This window comes from Suricata suricatta, chromosome 8 (genome assembly GCF_006229205.1).
Source record: "Suricata suricatta isolate VVHF042 chromosome 8, meerkat_22Aug2017_6uvM2_HiC, whole genome shotgun sequence".
Lineage (NCBI taxonomy): Eukaryota > Metazoa > Chordata > Mammalia > Carnivora > Herpestidae > Suricata > Suricata suricatta.
Window position 1 is genome coordinate 14,059,209 of NC_043707.1, and position 20,659 is coordinate 14,079,867.

At 46.7% G+C, this 20,659-nt stretch overlaps 1 protein-coding gene across 4 annotated transcripts in view; it reads right to left on the reverse strand.

Annotated features, from left to right (window-relative positions):
- The window catches only part of TMC7 (transmembrane channel like 7), a 56,644-nt gene that overhangs the window by 28,608 nt on the left and 7,377 nt on the right, over positions 1–20,659 (reverse strand). For all 4 annotated transcript variants that reach the window (XM_029949439.1, XM_029949438.1, XM_029949442.1 and 1 more), the window contains exons 2-5: positions 9,312–9,555; positions 6,681–6,829; positions 4,157–4,324; positions 2,141–2,223 (exon numbers count right to left, since the gene is read on the reverse strand). In XM_029949439.1, the coding sequence (XP_029805299.1) occupies positions 2,141–2,223; positions 4,157–4,324; positions 6,681–6,829; positions 9,312–9,555 (644 nt within the window). The remainder of the gene's footprint in view (positions 1–2,140; positions 2,224–4,156; positions 4,325–6,680; positions 6,830–9,311; positions 9,556–20,659) is intronic.

The following is a 20,659-nucleotide window of genomic DNA, read 5'->3' on the forward strand; positions in this document are numbered from 1 at the left end:
AATGATTCCTCTGATTTGATTGTGAGCTCAACTGCTTTCAGCAAAGACAAGCCAATGTTTAATCTCTCTGGCCATCTCTCCTTTTATCATAGTATGCTAAGCATTTATGATCAAGTGCATCTAAGTCTCCTATAATTTTTCCTATAAAGTAAAAGGTTATGGTGTGTGGAGATCTATAAAAAGAAATTTCTCTTGTGGGATGTAATTTGCAGAAATGGGGCTAACAGCAGTTCTGGGAATTGGACCCCACTGTGCTATCATTAGCGACCTTGGGTTAGTCACTGAATTTCTTTCTCCCTTGCATATTTTATACACTTCCGTTACTTCTTTTGCATGGTGGACATTTTAACATGCAGCTGATAATTCCTCTCAGTTGCTTTGAGAAACACATGAGCTCAGAGATGTAAAAACCACTTTTTCAAAATCAAATGCAATGGAAAAATTCAAAGCTTTGTACATTTGGAAAAGGAGGTCAATGGCATGGCATTTTATTTATTTATTTATTTTTTGGATTTGTAAATTGACATGGCATTTTATTGGTTTTTTTAATTTTTTTAACGTTTTATTTATTTTTGATACAGAGAGAGTCAGAGCATGAGAGGGAAGGGGCAGAGAGAGAAGGAGACACAGAACCAGAAGCAGGCTCCAGGCTCTGAGTTGTCAGCACAGAGCCTGACGCGGGGCTCAAACCCACGAATGTGAGATCTGACCTGAGCCGAAGTTGGAGACCTAACCGACTGAGCCACCGAGGCGCCCCTGACATGGCATTTTAAAACCAATAACTTTCAGGGGCGCCTCGGTGGCTCAGTTGGTTAAGTGTCCAACTCTTGATCTCAGCTCAAGTCTTGATCTCAGGGTTGTGAGTTCAAGCCCTGGGTTGGGGTTCCATGCTGGGCATGGAGCCTACTTAAAAAAATAAAATAAAATGAATACCAGTAACTTTCAGATTTTTTATATATTCGTATTTTTTAAACATCTAAAGGAATGGTTCTTTTTTTTTTTTTTTAAGTAGGCTCCATGTCCTACATGCGGCTGGAACTTACGATCTTGAGCTCAAGAGTCACAGGCTCTATTCTGAACCAGCCAGGCGCCCCTCTGAAAGAGTGGCTCCTAACTAGAGGCAATTTATCGCCCAGGAAAGATTTGGCAATGTCTGGAGACATTTTTGATTGTCACAACTTGGCTGCTCCTGGGGTCTAGGACATAGAGCCCAGGGACACTGCTAAACTTCCTACAGTGCACAGGACAGCCCACAACACAGAAATACTAGCTCTCAAATATCATCGGGCTGAAGTTGAGAATTCCTGGTCTAGAAGGCAAAGACGTCCATTTTTCATATCTGCGATCTTATTTACTGAGAAAAGTGGGATAAACAAACGGAAGTACACAAAAAATAATTTTTTAAGAAGAAGATAAAAAAACCTTTTGGAACTACTATAGCAAGCATGTGATTCGTTCCACTTTAGAGCAGGGGGCTCATGTGGGACGAAAAGACTCTGGATTTCAGGGAACGTGTACGGATGTGTACAAATGTGTGTGACACTCATGTCTCTGTGTGTAATTTCTGGGAGGAAGAGCCAAGGCTTTCATCTGGGTGGTTGAGGACCCCAAAATGTAAGGTTTTACAATGTGTGAGAAATTAAATAAATCCTAGCTGGGTTTATTTTCACTGAAACTTCTCAGTATTCTGCTGTAGGTCAATACAAAGGTGGCAGGGACCGAGGAAAGGCCAATGGCTGAAAGTGACAGAGCCTATATCCTGCAGAATCTAGCAGCAGGTGGGTGAACACTATCTTTGCTGATGTGGTCAACTCTTGTGTTTGGCTCACCACAGACATTCATGAACCTGATTTTCACATTAACCTAAATTTTGGGATATCTGGGTGGCTCAGTCACTTAAGTGTCTAACTTCGGCTCAGGTCATGATTTCACAGTCTGTGGGTTCGGGCCCTACATCGGGCTCCGTGCTGACAGCTCAGAGCCTGGAGCCTGCTTCTGATTCTGTGTCTCCCTTCCTCTCTGCCCCTCCCCTGCTCATACTCTGTCTCCCTCTGTCTTAAAAATAAACATTAAAAAATTTTAAATTAGTTTATTTTCAGTATATTAGGGATCCAAAAACAAAATTATGTGAAATACTTACAGTGCCAGAGAGCAAGTCTATGATATAACTATAAAAGTAAATGAGTCCAGAACTACTTAATGGATACACTGTGCATTGAACATCTGTGAAAAAACAAAAACAAGGACATCAGTGGAAATAGTTTTACAGTCTCTACAATTTGTCTATCATAATTTGTGTACATATGCATGCATATATTTAGATATGTCACATATAATTGTGTGGATGTGTTTGTGAATTTGTGGTTTTCAGTCTGCAGTCCAAACCTCAATGCACCAAGTACATGCCGCAGCATTTTCCCCTCTCACTACCCTCCCTACACATCAGTGGATATGTGTCTTTTTCTATACATGTTGTATGTGGGTCTACTTATAGCATGTGTTTTGTCTGTATTGGTAGTTTGTGCTTTGGAGTTCATGTTTGCACACATTTTGGAATATGCGACTGATGTAACTGTTATTCCATTATAAGCACACCCAATTTTACAAGCTCTTTCCATGTGTAAATAAACATGCAGCTTCATTAAAACAACCTATATTTACCTATGTGCAAATAACCAAGAAACTATGTGAATACTAATTTTAGTGACACTGCCTGATCCTCGAACAGCTAATTCACTTTCCCTGTATCAGTGAGCTTTGCTGTGTAACAAATAACTTCAAAGTCTCAGGACTGAACATACTAAACATGTATTTTGTCATTCGTGGAGCTACAGTTTGAGCTCATGTAGCTGATTTAGGCCAAGCCAGCATGGACTTCAGTCTTCCAACTGGGTTCAGGTCTACGCCCTATGACTTCATTCTGGGGCCCAGACCGAGGCAATGGTTACCCAGGTGATGCCTCTCCCATGACTCTTCTCATAGACAAGCCAACCACATAAACCATTTCAAGCTAATATCCCTTGGACAAAACAAGTCACATGGCCAACTGAAACACCAGTGGGACAGAAAGTAGTCTCTGCCCACAGTGGGGGACCCTACAAAGTCACAATTACAGAGGAGTGACAAATGGAGGAAAATAACCCAATCTATCACCCCTTCTCTGCTTAACCAACTGAGCCACCCAGGCACCCCCACCCCTTCTCTGAACGTCAGTTTCCCTTTGTTAAAAGAAGACAGTTGACAGTTGGTTAGGCATCTGACTCTTGGTCTCAGCTCAGGTCTGGAACTGATGGTGGTGAGTTAAGGCCTGCACTGGGCTCCACACTGGGCATGAAGCCTACTTAAAAAAAAAAAAAAAAAGGAAAAGAAACAGGAGTTGAACCAGTTCCTCCAAGGCTAATTCCAGCTCTGCCATTTTACAAATCTAACATAAGTCAGGCACTTACTTCCAGCCCCGAGCACAGAGCTTGGTACCAAGAGGGGAATCGATAAATGTCTGTGGAATGACAGAAACCCTCCACATTAGAATAAACAAAATGCCCAAGAGATGTGACTTCTGCTGAGCATTCAGTAAGGAAACACGGGTCCGGCACTTGCCATAATGTCTGACACATTGTGACAACTGTGTCACCACCATCAGAGACAAAAGTGTCGAAATAAAGCTACTGGAGTAGGTTGTATCATGCCTGCTAAACAGCCCACTTTCCTAGCCCGCAATGCTCCTCCCAAATGCCTTGCTGAAATCAGGAGCAGCCAAGTGACTTGCTTTGGGTAATGAGAGGTGGGGAAGGCACAGGTGTCGTGTCCGGGCAGACGCTTTAGAAGCCAGCACGTCTGCCATGGCTCTTTTTCCCTTGGACAAGGTGACTGTCAGTGGTCCACACAGAGCCTGCTCCATCAGCTTGGGCTCCAGAGTGAAGACAGCATGGAGCAAAACCACCACCACCAGTGATGGACACGTACTGTGAGCGAGAAAGAACCCTTTGGGGTTACTAGGTGCTGAGAGTCGAGGAATCATTTGTTCCTGCAGCATCGCCTGCCCCTCCTACAACAGGCACCCACAACTTAGAATATAAAGGTTCCCAGAGAAGGAAGCATGGTAGACAGGTTCACAGTGACGAGAACATTCTCACAGCAAACCAGGCCTTAGACTCACCTGTGTCTTTGGACGGAATAAGCACAAAGGTGCTGTTGGTGATGTTGTACTTGGTGAGCAGGACTGGGAGCAAAACCAGCATAAAGATGATCAGAAAGATCACCAAGTTCAGCAACACCAGAAACCGCAAGAAGGAGAAATAGGACTGAATCCCAGTGCCAAACTTCCCTGGAAAAAAGCAATCCAGACATCACCGACCAGGCATTGGCCCACACGTACCACCTGCATACCTGCAGTAGATCCAATCAGCCAGAAAGCTGCTTAGAGGGGTCCTGGGGGCGGGGGGAGGGAGGAAGAAACATTTTTTCTGGTGTTGGCTTTAAGGCTCTCCTTCTTTCACCTGTAAATCTATACTCCATCTTGAATTAGCTATTTGACAATGGTGTGTGAGAGGACTCAGTAACTTTTTTAAAAATTTTTTAAAAATGTTTTTTATTTATTTTTGAGAGACAGAGAGCCAGCATGAGCAGGGTTGAGTCAGAGAGAGAGGGAGACACAGAATGCGAAGCATGCTCCAGGTTCTGAGCTGTCAGCACAGAGCCTGACGTGGGGCTCGAACCCACAAACTGTGAGATCATGACCCGAGCCAAAGCTGGACATTCATCCGACTGAGCCACCCAGGCGCCCCTCAGTGTCTTTTTAATTGACTCAACACCACTTACTAAAAAGGCTACTTTTTCCCCAGTGAATTGCAGTAGGTGCCTCTGTAACTGACCGTGACTGTATGAACCCATTTCTGGATTCTCAGAAGCCACTTTCTGAATGAAAACCTCCAGAAAGGCCACCACTAAATCAGAAAGGAAGCTGGGCATGTAAGCTTGACCGCCTGGATCAAATCCTTCAAGTCCTGGGTATGCATCATCCTAGCTGAGTGAACTTGGCCAAATATTTTAACCCATCTGAGCCATGCAAATGATAAATACCTATATGAAAGGCTCTTGTGAGGATTAACTAAGCTAATATGAGTGAAATGTTTTTGTGGATAATAAAGGCTCAGCTGGGATTAGCTTTTACTATTTTGCTCTAAACACAGTTGTGCTTGGATCTCAGAAAAAGTACAGCTCGATGGTTAAGTTTGCTTGTTTGTTTTTCATGTTTATTTTTGAAGGAGAGAAAGACAGAGTGCGAGCAGGGGAGGGGCAGACAGAGAAGGAGACACAGAAACATAAGCCGGCTCCAGGCTCTGAGCTGTCAGCACAGAGCCTGATGTGGAACTTGAACCCGTGAGCCACGAGATCATGGCCTGAGCCAAAGTCAGAGTCTTAACCAACTGGGCCACCCAGGGGCCCCCTTGATGGTTAAGTTTTAAGTGAACCTATGAAGTCCCTTGTGATTGCATTTACATTCTCCCAATAAAACAATGTAAAAAGGCACTTTACTGAATAAATTACCGAGAGTATTTTATATTTTATAGGTCTAAAAATAGTAATAATGATTGAATTTCTTCCACTCATCCTGCAGACTTTACAAAATTCCCACTCTAACAGATCTGAGGAGTTGTTTGTAAATCGTTTTTGCTTTATGACTATGTAACCCTAAGAGGTATCTTCTCCTTGGCTTGCTATGTAACTCAAATGTTGAAATGTTTTTTCCTAATTTTATATTTTGGCATAACTTGTAGTTTTTTGTATACTTGCTATGGAATGAATTGTGTCTCCCCCCCATTCTCATCCCCCGCCCCCCCCCAATTCATATGCTGAATCCCTAAACCCTAATATGATGGTATTTCGAGGTGGAGTCTTTGGGAGGTGATTAGGTTTAGAGGACATCCTAAGAGTGGGGCCCAATGATGGGACTGACTGGTGTCCTTACAAGGAGAGGCATCAGAACTGATGCTCTCCCCCCACCTTTCTCATTCCCAAGAGTGCAGGAAGATTAGGTCATATAAAGACACAGTGAGAAGGCAGCCTGGTCTTGACCTTCCAGTCTCCAGACTATAAGAAAATAACTTTCTGTCGTTGAGGCCACCCTGTCTATGGTATCTTGTTAGGACAACCAGAGCTGGCTATTGGGAATCCTGCAGCCCAACTCTCGCCCATACAGGGAAGGAGGGATCCTCAGTATTTTCAGGGCCACGGGCACCTTTGGCAGTCTGGTGAAGCCTAACGAACCCTATCTCAGAATAGTATTTTAATGCACCCAATACAAACAGACCTATGGTTATAATATTAAAAACCAAATCTATGCCCGAATAATACTGGAGCATCTTCATTAGAACATTAAATAACAGGACCTAGTGGCAGACCTTGCAGATTAACTGCAACAATTTCAAAGCAGTGATGAGCATAAACGGCGTTCCAAGACAAGTACAACCGGAAGGGACGGGAAAAGATCTGATTTTCCTGGAGACAGAGACACAGGTTCTGCTAATCCTCACTGGTGCTGTTGCTCCCACTCATCACGGAAGCGAGGGCTAAATTTCCTCTAGACGTTAGAGAAAACGAAGCTGTATTTTCCCCCCCGGGGCGCGGGAGACTTCTGCCGAGGAGGGAGGGGCGCATGCGCAGAGTGCGGGGCGTGGTACCTTCTATGCCGCGAATGTCCTTCCGCCACAGCTCCAGGTGGGTTGTCATCTCGCGAGCCTTCCCTATGAACCTCTGCCAAGACTTGCTGCTGTACCGTTTCCACTGGTCCCACTCGGATAAATACTTCATCTGGGTCTGCTGAATGTTCCTGCGTTTAAAAAAACAAACAAACAAACAAAAAAAAACCAGTCATCATGGGGGCACCTGGATGGCTCAGTCTAACTCTTCATTTTAGCTCGGGTCATGATCTCACGGTTTGTGGGATCAAGCACTGGCTCAGGTTCAGCGCTGAAGGCATGGAGCCTGCTTGGGATTCTCTCTCCTCTCTGCCCCTCCCCGCACACTCACGCTCTCTCTCCCTCTCAAAATTAGTAAGTAGATAAAAGTCATGACAACGGTAATGACAATGTCGTCAAGCCTCAGCATCAAATAAAACCCCAGATGACAGGATGTGGAAAACCCAGAGCCCTCATACACTGCTTATGGAATGTAAAATGGTGTGGCTGCTAGGGAAAACAGACCGGATATTCCTCAAAATGTTAAACAGAGTTCTGATATGACCCAGCAATTCCACTCCTAGCTAGAGACCCCAAAAGAACTGACAACAGGATCTCAAAGAAACACCTGTACATAAATGTTCATAGCAGCACTATTCACAAAAACCAAAAGGTGGAAACAACCCAAATGTCCACCACCGGATGAATGGACAAACAAAATGCGGCATGTCCACACAACGAAGTAACATTCAACATAAAAAGGAATGGCGTACTGGGGCACCTGGGTGGCTCAGTTGGTTTAGCGTCTGACCCCTGGTTTCAGCACAAGTCATAACCTTTCCGTTGGTAGCTCAAGCCCTGCATCTGGCTCTGTACTGACTATGGTACCTGCTTAGGATTCTGTCTCTCCTTGTGTCTCTGTCCCTACCCTGCTTGTTCTCTCTCTCTCTCTCTTTCTCTCTCTCTTTCTCTCTCTCTCAAAATAAATAAACATTTAAAACAATTTTTTTAAAGGGGAGTGCCTGGGGGGCTCAGCACATTAAGTATCTGACTTTAGCCTCGGTTATGATCTCATGGCTCAGTTCATAAGTTCAAGCCCCGCATCTGGCTCTCTGCTGTCAGCACAGAGCCTGTTTCAGACCTTCTGTCTCCTGCTATCGCTACCATTCCCCTTCTCATTTTCTCTCTCTCACTCAAAAATAAGTAACCATTTTTTAAAAACCTAGTCTTAAAAAAAAACACCTAGTCTTATAAATAAAAAAAAAAAATGAATGGCATACTGGGACGGCTGGGTGGCTCAATTGGTTAAGCATCTGCCTCAATTTCGGATCAGGTCATGATCTCACAGTTCGTGAGATTAAGCCCTGCATGACACTGCAGAGTCGACTGGGATTCTCTCTCTCTCCCTCTTCCCTGCCCCTCTCCCAGGCTCATGAGCATGAGTGCACGCTCACTGTCTCTCGCTCAAAATAAGTAAATAAGCTTAAAAAAAAAAAAAGGAATGGCATACTGATATATGCCACAACTTGGATGAACCTTGAAAACGTGATGCTTGGGGGGCTCAGTCGGTTAAGCGTCTGACTTTGGCTCAGGTCACGATCTCACAGTTCGTGGGTTCAAGTGCCACATCAGGCTCTGTGCTGAATGTTTGCTTAGAGCCTAGAGCCTGCTTCGGATTCTGTGTCTTCTTCTCTCTCTGCCCCTCCTCCATTCACACTCTGTCTTACTCTGTCTCTCAAAAATAAATAAATGTAAAAAATTTTTGAAAAAAAAACCATGATGCTAAGTAAAAGCAGCCAGGTACAAAAGGTCACATGTTATATGATTCCATTTATAGGAAATGTCCAGAATGGCAAATCTAAAGACACAGAGTAGATCAAATCAGTGGTTGGCAGGGGCCAAGGGGAGGGGAAACAGGGAGGAGTAGCTACAGACAATGAGGCTTCAGGGGTTTGCAGAGCCACAAGAGGGAGGGAGCCTGGGTCCCTGCATGACTACAAAGTTCCCCCTTGATCCAAACCCAGGAATTTTATGTGAACAAGAAATAAAGAAATCAACTTCTAGGGGCGCCTGGGTGGCTCAATCAGTTGAGCATCTGACTTCAGCTCAGCAGCTCAGGTTATGATCTCATCGTTTGTAAGTTCATGCCTCACATTTGGCTTGCTGCCCGTAGTATGGAGCCTGCTTTTGGTCCTCTGTTCTCATCATCCCTTTATTTTTGAGAGAGAGAGAGAGAGAGAGAGAGAGAGAGAGAGAGAGAACGAGCTGAGGAGGGGCAGAGAGAGAGAGAGAGAGACACAGAATCTGAAGCAGGTTCCAGGCCCTGAGCTGGTCAGCACAGAGCCTGATGTGGGGCTTGAACCCACAGACCGCAAGATCATGACCTAAGCCAAAGTCAGACACTTAATGCTTAACCAAGCCACCCAGGTGGCCCATAAAACATTTTTTAAAAAGAAATAAATTTCTAATATGTTGAGCTATTACATGTTTGAGTAACTTTGTCCCTCCAGTGTGGCTTACCTTAGGTAATACATTTCTAATCACATAAACTCTCCAGGAAATGCATCCCATGCATACAGCACACCCCTGCCCAAAACATGCATCGAATGCCTTCGGCATGGCCACTGAACGCACCTTAGCCTCCGCTTCTCAGAGATGTTCAGTGCGTACTTCCGAATCGATTGACTATTGAGGTTTTCAGCGATTCCTCCCTCCAGCTGGGAGCTGTAAGAGTCTGTCGGCTTCAGCAAAGTGCCACTTTGCTTTTCTCGGGTAGGAATGGTCGTCCTCTTGCGTGCAATGGACCGATAGCTTGGCAATTCTTGAAGGACATTCACAGGTGGAGAGGAAAAGCAACTGGAGTCCAAGGAGAGGTTCTCTGAACAAGAAAAAAGAGAATCATCACTGACCCCACTGAGCCTGGGAGCCAAAAACACCAAACTTGCAGAGGAGAACTTGAGTCTCAGAGGCCATACCCAAACCTAGCAGATGGTCACTAGCCTGTGCCACACACAAAAACATTTGTATCTTAATCATTCTGTTTACCAGGATGGTGCTCAGGACAATGACATCAGCCACAAGTGGGTTCACTTTTAGCAAATATGAGTGTGAATAGGCGGTAGGTTATGTGGTATCCGGGTTCTAGTGTTTGGCGGCGGCCACCAGCCGAGCATGTGACCGAGGGAGTTATCTGAATTCTTGCACATATGCCGAATGGGACTGGTACCACTTTGCCCCAACTATCTTCCCGCAGTGTAAGCTGTAACGATACATAGGACAAAACTTTGAAAACCATAAAGCACTATGCAAATACATGGTGATATCATCAGTAGCAACAACAGTAATAATCGCATTTACGGAGCATTTCCTGCGCGCCAGGACCATGTGGAGAGCTTCCCGTGCACTTGTGAGTCTGGGCTGGCCTTGTCATGGGCTCAGGCCAATGGAAGGCGGTGCAAGCGATGCCGTGCCACTTTCTAAGCCCTGCTGGCTTCTGCTGCTCTCTGCCCGCAGCTGCTGCCTTCTGAGCCGATACTCACCGGCCAAGACCACTGCAGCGGGGCGTGACCAGCTCAGCTGAGAGCACCCCAGACTGGCCACACCCCGCTGTCACCGAGCTGGCCACAGCTGCTCACACATACCGAGGGAGGTACTATTACCATTCCCATTTTACAGATGAGAAAATCAAGCTGACAGGTTCCCCAACCACATGCCCAGGCCCCTCAAAGCCCTGCCTGGTTGGATTCCTGCGTGGGTCTCCAGTTCCTCAGGCCCTCTGCCCGCCACCCACGCATCTTTAAGGATCTTTCAGATGCTAAGATGGGCTCTGCTCCCTCCTCCTCCTCAGAATCTTTGCATATGCTGTTCCCTTTGCCTGGAATGAACTTGCCACATCTATTTATCCTATTAGCTCTTACTCAAATGTCACTTACTCAGGGAAACCAACCCTGCCCCCTGCACTATTACAGATGCCATTCTCCCCCCTTCCCCCCCACCGACACACACTAAGTCCTTCACAGCACTGATCACAATTTGTAAGTAAATACATAATATTTGCAAATAAATTTATTTGTGTGACTGTGTGAGTACATCTATCCCTTCCAGTGGACTGGAAGTTCTCAGAGGCAGAGGCTATGGCGACGTCTTTACCACTGCGCCCCAGAACCTAGCACCATTCCTGACTCAGAGAGGAATTCAGTAAATACTCATTGGATGGGTGGGTGGGTGGATGGATGGATGGTTGATATTCCTAATTTGCCATGCTTAGCCCAATGAGTGGGGGCACTGAAAACGGAATCAGGTCTACCTAACTCAGAAATCTATTATTTGCTGGCACAAAAACAGACACTCAGATCAATGGAACAGAATAGAGAACCCAGAAATGGACCCACAAACATATGGCCAACTAATCTTTGCCAAAGCAGGAAAGAATATTCAATGGAATAAAGACAGTCTCTTCAGCAGGTGCTGCTGGGAAAACTGGACAGCGACATGCAGAAAAATGAACCTGGACCACTTTCTTACACCATACACAATAATAAACTCAAAATGGATGAAAGACCTAAACGTAAGAGAGGAGCCATCAAAATCCCCGAGGAGAAAGCACGCAAAACCCCCGTGACCTCATCTGCAGCAACTTCTTAACAAGTCTCCAGAGGCAAGGGAAACAAAAACAAAAATGAACTATTGGGACATCAAAATAAAAGGCTTCTGCACAGTGAAGGACACAATCAGCAAAACTAAAAGGCAACCGACGTAATGGGAAAAGATACTTGCAAAAGAGGTATCAGATAAAGGGTTAGTATCCAAAATCTATAAAGAACTTATCAAACTCAACACCCAAAAAACAAATAATCCAGTGAAGAAATGGGCAAAAGACAAGAATAGACACTTCTCCAAAAAAGACATCCAGATGGCCAACCAACACATGAAAAAATGCTCAACATCACTCATCATCAGGGAAATACAAATCAAAATCACAATGAGATACCACCTCACACCTGTCAGAGTGGTTAAAATTAACAACTCAAGCAACAACAGATGTTGGTGAGAAAGAGATCTCTTTTGCACTGCTGGTGGGAATGCAACCTGGTGAAGCCACTCTGGAAAACAGTATGGAGGTTCCTCAAAAATTAAAAATAGAACTACCCTACGACCCAACAATTGCACTACTAGGTATTTATCTAAGGGATACAGGTATGCTGTTTCACTTTTTTTTAAATGTTTATTTCTGGAGCAACTGGGTGGCTCAGTTGGTTAAGCATCTGACTTCAGCTCAGGTCATGATCTCATGGCTCATGAGTTCGAGCCCTGTATCAGGCTCTGTGCTGACAGCTCAGAGCCTGGAGTCTACTTCGGATTCTGTGTCTATGTCTCTCTCTGCCCCTCACCCACTTGTGCTCCATCTCTCTCTGTCTCTCAAAAATAGATGTAAAAATAAAAAATGTAAAAATAAATGTTTATTTATTTTTGAGAGAGCCAGAGAAAGTGTGAGCAGGGGTGGGGGCAGAGAGAGAGGGAGACACAGAATCTGAAGCAGGCTCCAGGCTCTGAGCTGTCAGCACAGAGCCTGACGTGGGGCTCGAAGCCACAAACCATGAGACCATGACCTGAGCTGAAGTTGGATGCTTAACCAACTGAGCCACACAGGTGCCTCACAGAGGTGCTGTTTCAAAGGGCACAGGCACCCCAGTGTTTACAGAAGTGCTATTAACAATAGCCAAAGTATGGAAGGAGCCCAAATGGATGAATGGATAAAGAAGATGTGGTGTATATATATATATATATATATATACACACCCACACACACAATGGAGTATTACTCAGCAATCAAAAAGAATGAAATCTTGCCATTTGCAATTACGTGGATTCAACTAAGTGGGTTATTATGCTAAGTGAAATTAGTCAGAGAAAGACAAATATCATATGACTTCACTCATATGAGGACTTTAGAATACAAAACGGTGAACATAAGGGAAGGGAAGCAAAAATAATATAAAAACAGGGAGGGGGACAAAATACAAGAGACTTAAATATGGAGAACAAACAGGGTAACTAGAGGGGCTGTGGGAGGGGGGGATGGGCTAAATGGGTAAGGTCTTTAAGGAATTTACTCCTGGAATCACTGTTGTGCTATATGCTAACTAACTTGGATGTAAATTTAAAAAATAAATTTAAAAAAAAAGAAACAGACTTCCAGTTCTAAAGTATGTAAATCATGGAGATGAAGAGAACAAGCTAGGGAATAGAGTCAGTAACGCTGTATTAACATTGTAAGGTGACACACGGGATTACCACACTTACCGTGGTGAGCGCTGTGCAATCTACAGAATTATCAAATCACTGTTTTAAAACGAATGTAAAAATAAATAAATAAATAAAAATAAAACAAATGTAACTTTGTATGTCAACTATATTTCAGTATGCAAAAATGTTAAGATGGAGAAATTAAATTTAGAATTACACGCACACATTCAAAAATCTATTATTTGCTCCACCACACCAGGTTACAGCTGGCGGCCGAGTTTTGCTGTGCGCGTGCAGCGGTCTGAGAAGGGAGGGCCTTCTGCTGGAGGTGAGGATACCACCTTCAGGATGGGTTTTATGCCTGATGCAATTTTAGTTGTGGGAAGACCATCTGGAGAGGTGACAGGAAACAGAGAGAGGAAATGGGAAACAGCCATAATTACCGAAGCAATTACCCCTATTGGCAGCAAAGCTTCTAAGGCTTCATGTTAGATGCTAAACGGCCTGGGTTTGAATCTTAGCTCTGTCGAACATTAGTTCGTGTGTCACGGGGAAAGTTACTTAACATCTCTGAACTTCACTCTCATCTCAAATTTTCATTCACCTAATAGAGCTACCAGGTGTCAGATCTGGAGCTGGGGATACTGCCTTGAACAAAGCAAATGCCCTGCACACATGGCACTTATATTCTGAGACGGGGACAGAGGAAGATTAGACAGTAAGTAGGTGATAAATACACCAGGAGGTGAAAGTGCAAAAACAAAACCAGAGCAGGGTAAGGAGACCGGTGATTTGCGGAAACCTTTCGGATAAGGCAGGGAGGGGATGATCTCCGTATTAAAGAAGCACCGAAGCTGAGGCTGAATAGAGACCTGAGCTCTCAGGGAAGGGAATCATCCAAGGCCAGGGAAACAGCAAATGCAAAGGCCCCGAGGCAGGGGTGTGTGGGGCAGGCTTGAGCAAGTGGGGAGGCAAGCCAGGGTGGCTGGAGAGGGAGGAATGAACCGGCACCGATAGGTTCTGGAGTTGCTTACCTCGGCTCAACCACACTGGCCCCTCTGCGGCCCTCTCCCCTCGAATCGGGACCGGATCCGTGACTCGCTTTAACCAAAGTTCCCAACACAAGTGTTTCTCTGCCAGTTGTAGCCCCAATCCTTGAAGGGCCTAGAAGCTTCCACTTTCGTGCTCTTGGGACGCCAAGGCTGTGGTGTAGGAAGTCGGGATGTGCGGCTGGCACAGTCATATAGAACAGAAGAGGCTCCAGGTGTCCAAGGAAGAGGAGCAAGAAACCAGCGGACAGTGAGAACCAGAGACCCCGGCTCTGACCCCCGCAGCTGCTGTGGCCGGGCCCCAGCCCTTGGGCCACCCTTGCTTTTAGCACCGCCAGGGGCAGGAAGGGGCCATCTGGACGCTCCAGACCCCAAAGACATGACACGCGCCGAGCAAACCATCTCTTCCACACCCTGCTGATTTGCAGAGGCACAGAATCAGCAGGAACTAGAAAATGGCCTAAGCCATCGGAGCAGTCTGTCAGCAACAACAGGTAACTGGGACAGGGCGCGTGGAAACGTGGAGGTCAGAGACGTGGCTGGGGCCACACCGAGTCAGACTCGGGTATGCCCTTCAGAGATGGCCAACGGGAAGCCACTGAGGGCTCAGGGCCGAAGCATGTTGTGATGTGACCACACTTCAGAGGATCACTCTGGAGGCTGCAGAGCTCAGGATGGGACCCACCGCAGGGGCTGACTTCTGCGCATTAAAGGCCACCATCACATAGGGACAGACACTCAGCTGGGCGCCGGCCACAATGGGCTCCATAAAATATACCTACTTACAGCTATTAGGAGGGGGCTTTGGGGAGGGGGAAACCAGCCAAGGCCTGGCTGTCTGAGTTGGAGTCTGACGGTGCAGATTTGTAATGTTTGCCACTGACAGCATGTTCAGACACAACAGCACAGCTGTCCCACCGCCGATGACACACAGACACGCGCCTGGAGCCCTGCCAGTTGCCAAGTGCAAGCCTGCGAATCTCACTCAACCTTGCATTTCCCTGCTCCAGCACGCCCGGAGGAAATGACACACTTCCATTAGTAACAGCGGCTCCTAGAGCAAATGTGGGGGATGCAGCGTGTGAGGGGCGGGGGCCTGGAGGCTAAAGGGTCCGAGCCCTGGCTGGAGGCCACTCCTTCTGGCCACCAACAAAGAGCTCTTAGTAACCACAAACAAAGGTCTCCGAATATGAAGCAGCACCAACCAACTAAATATTCAGCAACTGTGGGGTCAGGGACCACAGGCTGGAGCTAGAGCCTGGGTTGGCTTGTCACCCACCAGCCAGGCCACCCCAGGCAAGACAATGACCGTCTCTGAGTCACATGTTTCTCTTCTCAGGAGTGGGGTACATAACACCATGGACCTCATCAGTGTGATCGTGAGGACGATGTTAGAAACAACACAAATAACGTCAGCTAGGATTTGCTGAGCACTTACCTTGTGCCAGGCTATTTGAGGTACACAGTATGCATCACCACACTAACTACTCTGAACTAGTCTTCAAATAGAATCATCCCCTTTTACAGACGAAGAAACTGAGGTTTGGGGAGGTTAAGTGCCTTGCCCATTCACACAGCTGGTAAGTGTTGGAATTAGGAACCTATCACAGGTTTGCCAAATGCCAAGGCTGTAGTCTTCACCATGAAATGACTCAATGGGCTGTAGATTTTCAAGTGCTTCGTGGGGCACCTGGGTGGCTCAGTCGGTTAAGGGTCCGACTTCGGCTCAGGTCATGATCTCTCGGTTTACGAGTCTGAGCCCAGGGTCCAGCTCTGTGATGACAGCTCAGTGCCTGGGGCCTGCTTCTGATTCTGAGTCTCCCTCTCTCTCTGTCCCTCCCCCACTCATGCTCACTCACTCATTCTCTCTCTCTCTCAAAAATAAATAAACATTGGGGCGCCTGGGTGGCTCAGCTGGTTGAGTGTCCAGCTTTGGCTCAGGTCATGATCTCACGGTTAGTGGGTTCGAGCCTCGCATCAGGCTCTGTGCTGACAGCTAGCTCAGAGCCTGGAGCCTGCTTCAGATTCTGTGTCTCCCTCTCTCTCTTGATGCTCCCCTGCTCATGCTGTCTCTCTCTCTCTCTCAAAAACAAATAAAACATTAAAAAATAAATAAAAATTAAAATAATTTTAAGAAAATGTTTCATTAACGCTAAAATACAAATTATTTAATAGTTTTCCACATACTCCTATTCGTATTTCATCACAACAGTCCCTGGTGGAAAACTCTATTTTTAAATGTCCATTATCGAAGAGGTAAGACTTTTCCTCTTCAGACCGTCTTGGGAAATGCTTCATCTTCAAATCAAGCCAACAAAAAAAATCACAAGTAACCCTCTGAACACAGGCATCACCATGTTTATTGCTATGAGCCACCTCCTCCCATTTCCAAACGACCACACGCTTGTCAAAGCATGACGTCACCTGGTTTCTCACGCCAACCCGCAGCGGGAGACAGAGAAGGCGTCGCTGCCCTAGCTTCTCAACAGGGAAGCTGGGGCCCAGAGACACGGCGGCTTGCCCAACCCTTTGCGGTCAAGGCCGACTCCTGGTTTTACCTTCTTACAAAGACAGACTGTATCACCTCTCAGGGCCTTGGTTTTCTCATCCTTAGAGAGTAAGAACGTCTCATAGTGATTGTCAGATGGGCTCCTGAACTGGTCCAGCTGGAAGTCATTGTCAGCACGGCCAGTTAAGTCCTGTGGTTGGTGTGTGGGCTGCCTGTTGGCCATTTATTTGCATGGGAGGCAGGAGCGTATTTGAGACACTGGGGTGCCTGCATTCAGGAATGTCTAAAACCTTCTGGCCACTGGAGCTGGATTTCAGCACTTCCAAGATTATTATTTAGGTGGGAGAATGACTGGGTAATTTATAGAGAATGTGGGGGCAGGGGCGCCCAGTAAGTACTTGTTCTGTTATCCGGGATTCTTCCAGGTTAAGGCCAAAGCTAGTCTCTCTGAGACCCGGAGCAGTGTCTTGCTGAGGGGCGGCCCTCCATCTGAAGGACGGAGGAATGAATGAGTGCACAGGGGCAGGCAGACCTGGAGAGCACCCTTAGGTCCCACGTTTCTCAGCAGCTCTTTCCAAGGGCCCCCAAATCCTACCCATAGGCATGAGCACTGTCAGGCTGTGGGCACAGGCCAACCGTGATCTAAATGGCTCTCAAACCACCACCAGCCCCCCCTGCACGCTTGCCAGGAATCTAGCCCAACCGTATTTGGTGCTGGGTTCACTTCAGGGTTTTTCTTCCCACTCACAGAACTGTGGAAACTCCGGGCAAGAAGGGACCTTCTGGGTCATCTGGTCCGGGCCTCTTGCCAGCTGCCGGGGGAATGACTTCCGTTTGACGAACTGCATGAGCCCCTCTCTGCACGAGACTCTGAGGCAGGGAGTCTGGAGGGGAGGACGGTTTGCAGACTGGCGCCTGCCTCCCTCCTCCAACCTTATCTCCCAAGTGCCCACCCCACTGCACTCGTCCCTAATTCTTCTTTGAATTTTTTTAAAGTTTATTTAATTATTTTAAGAGAAAGAGTGTGCATGAGTAGGAGAGGGGCAGGGAGAGAGGGAGAGAATCCCAAGCAGGCTCCAGGCTCTGAAGCTGTCAGCACAGAGTCGGACTTGGGGCTTGACCTCAAGAATGCTGAGATCATGATCTGAGACAAAGTCGGATACTTAACTGACTGAGCTTCGCGGGGCCCTTCATCCCTAATTCTATCCCCCTCACTGTTTACTTGCACCTAGTCTCTGAGCCCTTCTGTCCCCCATTAAGACTATAACCTCCATGAGGGCAGGGACCCCACCTCTCTCCTCCGGCCGAGTCCCCAGGGTCTAGCACAGAACCTGACACATGGTGGATGCTCAATAAACACCTGCTGACTGACTAAATGACTGACTGAATGACTGAATGAATGAATTTGGTGTTTGGGAAACAGACAATGTTGGCTCACACACCAGGAAGGTCAAAGATGTGTTTAGCACACTGGCAAAGCAGGGACACTATGAAAGGAGGAGAAGACTTAAGGAATTAAAGCACTGAACATCATTTATTTCTACAGGTGTGCTATATTTTTTTCCACAAATGCGAAAAAAAATTTTAAGGAGAAAAAATAAGCTAGCAAGAAATGATAATTGAGATATTGAACAAATACTATATTATTCCTACTTAAGGCACTTCACACAAATGATCCCAATTAGAAGCATGTTTTGCTATTATTTGTCGGGAAATGATCAAATGGCTTGTGCACGTCTGGCTTGATATTACCAGGAAGGAAATATAAACACTGATTTCAGAACATCGGGGAACTCTGTCAGCTCGTGTTCTTTAACACTGTTTTTACTTCGAATGTTAACGGGAGGTGGGGCAGCCAGATCATTTCTGCTCACATCTAACCCTCACCCTGACGCAACCGCAACCCTGACCCGGACCCTAACCCTAACCCTGACCCAAACCCTAACCCTAACCCTAACCCAAGGGCTCATAGTCCAGGGGACCTAGTGGAAGCTGCTATGACATCACCAAGGGCTCCAAGGCCAGGGTCTCATCACTGCCCTACTCCTGGAAAGGCCACTCACCTGCCCATCCATCCATCATTCACTCACTCATCCCCTCAGTCACTCAAAAGCATTTACTGAGCAACTGCTATGTGCCACTCATAGCTGTCCCAACACTGTTCTAAGACTCAGGCGTAGCCTTGAATACGACACACCAAGTCCCTTGCCTTTATGGGACTTACATTCTAGCCAGAGGAGACCAACAGTAAGCAAGTTAAGAACAACATATTTCAGAGGCAACTGGGTGGCTCAGTCGGTTAAGTGACTTTGGCTCAGGTTATGAAAAAAAGAGCAATAGATTTCAGATGCTGACTGTGTGGAGAAAAATAAAGCAAGGATGGGTTGGAGCAATGCCTGCAGGAAGGTGGGGGTGGGGGGAAGAGCCACATGCCTACTGGAGAGAAGAGCATCCAAGTGAGAGAGAAGGGCAAGTGCAAAGGTCCAGAGGCAGGACTGTGCCCACTCAATTCAAGGAGGGAGGCCAGTATGGCTGAAGGAGAGTCAGCAGAGAGGAGAGCGATGAGGTACGAGTTCAGGGGGAGAACCAGGCCAGGCCACACAGGGGCTGCGTGCCATGGTGAGGAATCTGGCTTTCAGTCGAGTAAGTGGGAGCCCTGAGGGGTTTTGAGCAGAATGACACATTCTGACTCAGATTTAACAAGATCTCTCTGGCCAGCCCTGTGGCTATTTCTGTCCATGAGCTGCACAGGTTGGCGTGGCTACATCCCCTGCCAGGGCATCAAATGTCAAACTACATTGTCCTGCGATGACAGACGTGTTCTATATCTGCACTGTCCGGCGTGGTGACCACTGGCCACATGTGAATGAAATGGGGCTGGTGAGAGTCAGGAGATGAGTTTTTAGTTTCATCAGACTTTATGAAACCTATATTTGCATCACCCCATGGGGATAGTGGCGACCGTACCGGACAATGTAGAGGGGCCTCCTTCTTAGAAGTCCAGAAGCGGGGCGCCTGGGTGGCTCAGTCGGTTAAGCCTCCGGCTTTGGCTCAGGTCAGATCTCACGTTCGTGGGTTCGAGCCCCGCATCGGGCTCTGTGCTGACAGCTAGCTCAGAGCCTGGAGCCTGCTTTCAGTTCTGTGTCTCCTTCTCTCTCTGCCCCTCCCCCTCTCATGCTCTGTCTCTCTCAGTATCAAAAATTAAAAAAAATAAAAAAATAAAAATAGAAGTCCAGAAGCTAGTCTGAGAAGGGAGGACCCAGGGCCTTGGGAGCCTCCTCCATCTGCCAGACTTCAGAACTGCCAGGCTAGGAGGACCTGTATGAGTCACACCACCTGGCACCTGGGTGTGGCCCCGGGACCGGCTGGGTGCACAACTTTATGACCAGATGAGCAAACAGTCTTCAAGAGGAGTGACTAACTGGGTAATCAGAGCCACACTGGGCCCTGAACCCAAGTCTCCTGGTTTTCAAGTGGGCGGAGCATCCGGTGGGCTTACATGGAGCAACCACTGGGATTCTGTCTATCTGAGTAGGCAACGGACATTGTGGTGAAGAGCACAGCCTCCAAAGCCCACATCCCGGATTCAAATCCCAGGTCCACTTGCTACTTTGTTGACTATTCCATGTCTCAGTTTTCCCACCTGTAAAATGGGGATCCTACCTGGCATGACCATCCTGAGAATTAGACAGCTACTGCATGCTCAGAAGTGTCAGCAAACCTTACTATTTCCTTGCTATATAGCACCCTGTCTCTGTCACAACTCCTAAACTCTGCCATTGCTGCAGGAAAGCAGCCAAAATCCATAAAAGAACGGGCATGACTGTGTTTTTTTTTTTTTGACTGTGTTCTAATAAAACTTTATTTATAAAAGTAGGGGCAGGCTGGATTTGGCCCATGGGTTGTAGTTTGCAGAGCCTTGACTTAGAGCAGTGCCGGCATGTTGTGCTTTATATCCGGTTATTTATTAATGAACTCGATGTACAGGAAGATTTTATACGTGCTGGGAGGGATCTTGCTATGGACCAAGCCACTCTTCTGTGGAGTGTTTACCTTCCTTGGCCAAGATTTCTCCAAGGAAGAGTGCCATCATTCCTGGACGCAACAACAAAACCAGCCTTCACCGAGCATTGACTGTGCACAGTGATCATGCTTACAATTACGTAATCGCATGGGTC